This window comes from Phycomyces blakesleeanus, assembly GCF_001638985.1.
Source record: "Phycomyces blakesleeanus NRRL 1555(-) unplaced genomic scaffold PHYBLscaffold_36, whole genome shotgun sequence".
NCBI lineage: Eukaryota > Fungi > Mucoromycota > Mucoromycetes > Mucorales > Phycomycetaceae > Phycomyces > Phycomyces blakesleeanus.
Window position 1 is genome coordinate 127,870 of NW_017265166.1, and position 6,670 is coordinate 134,539.

A 6,670-nucleotide genomic window follows, 5' to 3' on the forward strand; every position below is an offset into this window, starting at 1 on the left:
GTAGAGGGGATGCGAATAGATCGGTAAACCAAGATCTGCTGATGTGGATTTTTTATTTTATTTTATTTTATTCAAAGGACTCAAAATTTCGGAGGCCAAAGAAATAAAGGGGTAAGACTTCTTTGAATTGTACTTTGACTTTATGTTGTGTTTAACAGCAAGGTAAAGACGACTAAATTGAATAAAAGGAGTATATCTTTGTTCAAAATAAATAAACAAATAGATAAATAAAATACAAGTTGATGACGTCTGGTATATGTGCTTAAAGTTAACCTTTAGCTGACTGTTAAAACCAAGATATAGAAAGAGTAAGTGTGTGTGTGTGTGTGTGTGAGAGAGAGAGAGAGAGAGCGAAATAAATATAAGAATAAAATAAAATAAAATAAAATAAAATATAAAACAACAGCAGGCGTCAATACATCTTTACACCTTTCATTTTCACTTGTTAAATATTATATACATTATACAGTATACAAATATACAAATATACAAAAAAATAAATAAATAAATATATTATATTAAAGTATAAAATATAGTATAAAAAATAAATAAATATAAAATAAAATAAAATAGTAAGTTTTTTTTTTGAATTTTTTTCTTTTACTCTTAACCATGACGAACCCGAACGAAAGTGTTCCCGAAGGAAGAAAGAAGAAGCAAGGTTTACGGTCAAACAACGGCAGTGGAATTATGACACCCACATCCCCACAATACCCTCCTTATGGCTACATGGAGACTCAGATGTACGAGAATCCTGCTGGATTCGATCCTAATGATCCGGCTGCTGCGTATGCTTATGTCTATCCTCTTAGTCCTCAGTTTTCGGTACAGTATTATTCAGACTTCTCTAATGGCTACCAGAGCTACCCCGGCTCGCCTGCTCTCCATCCCCAGTCGCCATCTGCCCATCCTCAGTCGCCACCTTTCAGTCCCACATATGCCTACCAACCCACCCTCACCCTCTCACCACCCACACATGCCTATGCGGTCCCTCATCAGCACTTCCCTCCTCTACACATTTCCTCCCCGCTCCTCACCGGAGTTGGCTCGCCCGGATCCCCACAATACATCTCCCTCCCAGGCCCCTTTGGCGTCGACCGCTCAATCAAGTCTATGGCTGAGCAGCTAGAATCAAACCAATTCCATCCCCAGAATGTTTATGTAAGAGGTCTTGCTCCAACTACTACTGACGAATCATTCCTTGAACTATGTGCCGCGTAAGTAATCATTTGTCCCATCTTTATATTTTATTTTATTTTTAAAAAAAATTACATGTATTGTACTGTGTATTATATTATACGCTATATAAATTTATTAAAATATTTTGTTCATTTAGTTATGGTGAGATTACTTCATCAAAGGCTATTCTTGACCAAAAGACAGGAGAGTGCAAAGGTTATGGATTCACAATGTATGCCAATGATGATGATTGTACAAAGGCCATCGAAGGTCTCAACAAGGCTGGTCTCCAGGCATCTTTTGCAAGAGTAGGCCAGGTAAAATAATAATAATTGAAAATTGAAAACTAACAAAAAAGGAATTATCCTGGCCTGGTTGCGCCTATTCTAAAATCAATTGACACCTTTCTTTGAATCTATATTTAATTTTGACTCTATAATTAATATGGGTGTATCAGGAATCATTTAGTTCGAAACTACGCAGTCTCCAGGATGAGACATCGACAAATATCTATATATCCAATCTTCCATTGGACACAACTGAACAGGTATGTCAAAAATAAACATTCAATCCAGCAAAGAAAGTAAATAATAATCGACTGTTTGTGTGTGTAGAAACTTGAGGAGCTGTTTCAACCTCTTCAGACCATATCAAATCGCATTTTGCGCGATCCTCAATCTGGTATGAGTAGAGGTGTTGGATTTGCTAGGTAAGCAAACGTTCGATACATACATACATATATATACATAAGTAAGTAAATAACAACAACAACAACAACAACAAAAACAATTTTTATAGAATGGCAGATCGTCATGCTGCTTCGGCTATCATTGAACGATTCAATGGACAAAATGTTGTGGGTTCATCTGCACCTCTTCAGGTCAGGTTCGCAGACTCTGCTGCTCAAAAGAAGCTTAAAAGTCAGACATCTCGTAAGCGAATGCTCAGACCGCGCGATTTCCACACAATGGCTGGGTTTCCTGTGCGCCCAATGATGCCCATCACTCCAGAGACGATGCTAGGCATTGCACCTTCTGTGCCCAACCAACAATTCTATCAAGACTCTTCTCTCCAATACGCCCAGTACGCACGTCCTCATGTTACTTCTCAGCCCACACAGCCCACAACATCCGAGCAAACCCTTGTTGACACAGTAGAAAAACAATTGTCAATCAAAGAAAACCTTTTGACCAACCCAACCGATTAAAACAACACCAACAACCACGACAAACAAACAAACAAATATCCGTCTTCTTTCCCTCCTCCAAAAAAAAAAGAAAGAAAGAAAAAGAATGAAGAGGTATTCTCTCTTTGTTTCAATCTCTCTTTACATATATCTCAGTTTATCTGTCTTTCTGCCTTTCTATTTACCCTTTGTTATTGTTACCGTTACTATTACTGTTGTTACCACTCATTTATTGTGTCCGTCCTATTGCTAGATTTGCTTCCTTGTTTATTTTTCTTTATTAAAAAAAAGGCCTCTTTCTTTTTCATTTCTTTTTCATTTTCATTTTCATTTCCCCTGTAGTCATAATGAGAAATGATAATAATAATTATAATAATAATAATAAAAAGTAAAAAATGTGTAGCGTGAGTGAATAATTTGAAAGGATTTGTGAATCATTTCGTTTAAAGTCAATATAAAGAAAGATCCACACTATCTATCGACGTATTATATATAAAAGCGCACCTGTGATTTGATTGACATGTCTTTGTATCTATGATCTTGGTAATTGTCAAACAAATCAAAGCTTTTTCTTTTTTTAGATTATCGTAATTATTATTTTTAGTGTGGTGGGATTAATTTTTTTTAGAGAAAAAAAGTTCGAAAAATTTGGATATATACGATATTTATAAATCGCACAAAAAAAAAGGGGGGGGGGAGGGAAGAAGAGAAAGAGGGGGTAGTTACGGTTTGCGTATTTTCTTTTCATATAATATTCTTCATTCTTTATATATTCTTTTAACAAATGACAGATACACTCAGAGTCTGACATACGGAATAAAAGTCACGGCGCGGCTAATCAACTGGCTTTGTGACTTTATAAATTTTATATAGTGTATAGTAAATTTAGTGTAAATGTAGTATAAATGTGTGGCTTGAATTTAGGCCTTTCAAAAAAAAAAAAAATTAAAATTTTTGAAAGAAAAAAATAAAAAAATAAAAAGTATAAATAAGGCCTTAATTTCGTAAGAGGTTTTACCTGTATCTTTATCCTCATCGTTTCATATATATTTTCAACCTGTAAGTAAAAAAAAAATAGAAAATTCAAATTATATATTTTTGTTTGCAAAGTGTATATGTATATTGTCTGGCTATGAAGAGAACTATCATTTGATGCCCTGAATTCTTATGTGGATTAAAACGATATGGAATTCCTCGTATCTGAGTCTTCAATATACATATATACATATTGTAATTAAATTTACACATTCATTATCTTACACGATAAACTAATAAATTTCTATTTGATTTATTACTGTGTATAGTCTGCATTATTATTCAATAATACTACGGAGGGTTGAAGAATATGAAACTACTTTACAATGAGTTTATATTTAAATTCTATTGGTCTACTTGTCCGAACACTGTAAATTTTTTTAATGGGTAAGTTAAAGCAACAATCAGTAAGAGGTAGACAATGAAAAAGACAATATAAGAGAATGAAAGAGATGATTGCGATGAGATGAGAAATAAGTATCAACGTCAGTTCTGCTTCTGAATGACTGTGACGACACGTACTTTCGCGTATCTGAGGAAAGCGCAAGATCTCTTTCTTTCTCTGTTATTTTTTTTTCTGTCGTTCAAACTTTCAAATCTTTATTTTATAATGTATTTGGAGCTTTGATGCCTAAGCATGCAAGACAAGAAGAAACATGAAATTGATCCTAATTTATTTATATTTTTATTTTTATTAGTAAGCACCCGTATTATTTAGTTCATTTTTTCTGCAAATTATTATAATAAAATTCAAATTTAAAAACACAATAATGTCTTCAAAAATTGCTTGCTTGTGAGAATCCATGCTTTTATGAGATTTTTAAAAGAATGCTTTGATTTGATTGATAAAAGTTGTCCTTTAAAATCCAATGAGAAGTAGTAATAGTAGCAATAGATAGATGGTACAAATCAGTTGAAATAAATAAGCAGTCTTTAAATGAGATATATCTCATTGCAATCGATTCTTTTTTTTTTTCAATGCCGTTTTGAGAAAAAGGCTGAATCAAAAATGAGCTCTTTGGTGTAAATAGCCAAAAATTATAAGCAAACAGGGTTTTTTAAGAGCGAAAAAAAAATGGGTTCTTTATGATCAATGTTTAAGCAAGTTTTGAATGGTGGATCTTAATGTGCTTCAAATTATATGGTACTTATCTGTTTAAATTAAAGTATATGTCCGGTGTTGTTTTTGTTGTTCTTAAGGGAAGGTAGGTAAGCTAGGATGCAGGAGTTAGATATTGTTGGTTTCTCTTTTGCTTATTTTGTTAGTCTCTACCGGCTTAACCGTTGCTGCTGTTGTTGGTGCTCCTATTACTTTTTCCCTCTTCTTTCAATTGTAGGATTGTTCATATGATACTTCTTGATGTAATCAATATTTCTTTTGTGTCTAATGAAGAATTAGTTGATCTTAGTTTCCCTATAACGCACGGCATTATATCTCCAGCGTCTCTATACAAAGAGATTACCAGAGATATCCACATGTAATTCTCACTTTTTTTTTATAGGACCAATATACCGTCTGCAAATGTAAATCTATCCAGGCACGTCTTTTCTTTCTCTCTTTCTTTATCAGTGTAATTAAATTTTGCATAGACAGATCTATATCTATATCTACTATGTAATATAAGGCTTGTATTATTACCGTGTATCATTTGTATCATTCCAATGTACACAGGTTTCTAAAAAGGCACCTCCCCCTTACTTTCTCCCTTTTCCTCTGCAGCTTATCATATATATATATATACACATATTTTCATTTATTCTAAAATTACCAATTGATTTTGAATAGCATATATACACATATTTTCTTTTCTTTTTCTTTTATTATATTATATATTAAAATCTATTATATTTTTTATTATTGCAAGAGGCTACTCTTTTTGTAGCAAACTTGACTTTTCATTGAGAGAGATATACATATATGAATATTGGGTTTATGAGTGAAAAAGAAAGAAAGAAAAAAAAGGAAGAGGGGGAGTCAATAATATATAACATTTAATATTTTGTAAAAGAGGTATCATCTCTTTTATTTTATTTTTTTAAGAAAAAAATATATATAGGAATTTATATACATACAAACAAAATGAGATAAGAGAACATATGGTTCTTCTTCTTTTCTTCTTCAATAAGCAAGAAAAAGAAAAAGAAGGGTAATAATTATTTTTTGATTTTTGTTGTTGTTCAAAAAAGAGGATCCAAAAGAAACTCGGCCTGAAGAGTCTCATTCATATCCAGGTCTTGGTTGACGGCACTCGAAGGAAGCGAAGGTGAAGTAAGAGGATTGTTGTGATTAATGTTAGCATCACAGAATTTTGTGTCCGAGTCATCGTGGTGGGTGAGATTGAGCATAAAGAAGGCGTCGTTAACCGGAGGAAGCATAAATGAGTTATAGAGATCACTGTCACAGAACCCAAACACACTCGACGAAGCAGGTGGGCTTGGAGTACAGGCGACACTGTTGTTGGCAGACGACGAAGAGGACGAGTTAAACGTGTGACAGCTCGAATCATCACTCGAAGAAAACTGATCGCTTGCACATAGTATTGGCTCTGGTCCTTGTGGTTGCTGCAACTGTTGGAGTTGTAATTCTAGTTTAAGTTGTTGATTTTGTTGAATATGATGATTATGATGAATATGATGATGATTATGCTGATGCTTTTCGGTTTGGTTTTGGTTTTGATGATGCTGATGCTGATGCTGATTTTGGTTATGCTGATTTTGATTTTGATTTTGATTATGATTATGATTTTGCGTTTGATTTTGATTTTGAGTTTGAGTTTGAGTTTGATGGAATTGGTGGATCGAGTCACATTCGTTTGAAATTGGTGAAAAACAACCAAAAATATCCTCTTCTTCCTTGATTCCCATCATCATATTGTCACTCGAACTCTCCTCTGTCACCGACGACGCCTCATCTGCAACCGAGAAACAGTCTCCAAAGTCGAGCGAGGCCGTAGTCCCACTGATACAAGACATTGCAGGTGATGCTGATGGCTGTGCTGGCGCTGAATTGTTGTCTTGTTTGGCAAAATGTGCATTCTGCGCAGAGAGGGCTGAAGCTGTCAGGGGGATTGGTGTCGATATTGAAGATAATGAAGATAATGATGATAAGGATGATAATGAAGATAAGGGTAAGGATAATGATGGAGATGGAGATGGAGATGATGAAGATGACGATGACAATGACGATGACGGTGATGATAGTGCTGATGCTGTCTGTAGATTGAAAATCTGAGCCAAGGTTGGTTGTAAGAGAATGGGTGGTGCGATTGG

The 6,670-nt window shown here is 34.2% G+C and overlaps 1 protein-coding gene across 1 annotated transcript; it reads left to right on the top strand.

Moving 5' to 3' along the window:
• The first annotated feature begins 444 nt into the window (after nt 1-444).
• On the top strand, nt 445-2,776 carry PHYBLDRAFT_160608 (hypothetical protein). The gene is made up of 5 exons (XM_018434213.1): nt 445-1,217; nt 1,337-1,496; nt 1,637-1,726; nt 1,794-1,888; nt 1,978-2,776. Exons 1-5 carry the CDS (start codon nt 613-615, stop codon nt 2,384-2,386), a joined length of 1,359 nt encoding a protein of 452 aa, XP_018284436.1. The 5' UTR covers nt 445-612; the 3' UTR covers nt 2,387-2,776.
• Nucleotides 2,777-6,670: the final 3,894 nt, after the last annotated feature.

What these genes read in the sequence shown, in the direction of transcription:
- PHYBLDRAFT_160608 (XM_018434213.1), top strand. Translation starts at nt 613, where the DNA reads ATGACGAACCCGAACGAAAGTGTTCCCGAAGGAAGAAAGAAGAAGCAA. An exon ending in TTCCTTGAACTATGTGCCGC is followed by an intron (nt 1,218 to 1,336) that starts GTAAGTAATCAT and finishes TTGTTCATTTAG; the next exon opens with TTATGGTGAGATTACTTCAT. An exon ending in CTTTTGCAAGAGTAGGCCAG is followed by an intron (nt 1,497 to 1,636) that starts GTAAAATAATAA and finishes TGGGTGTATCAG; the next exon opens with GAATCATTTAGTTCGAAACT.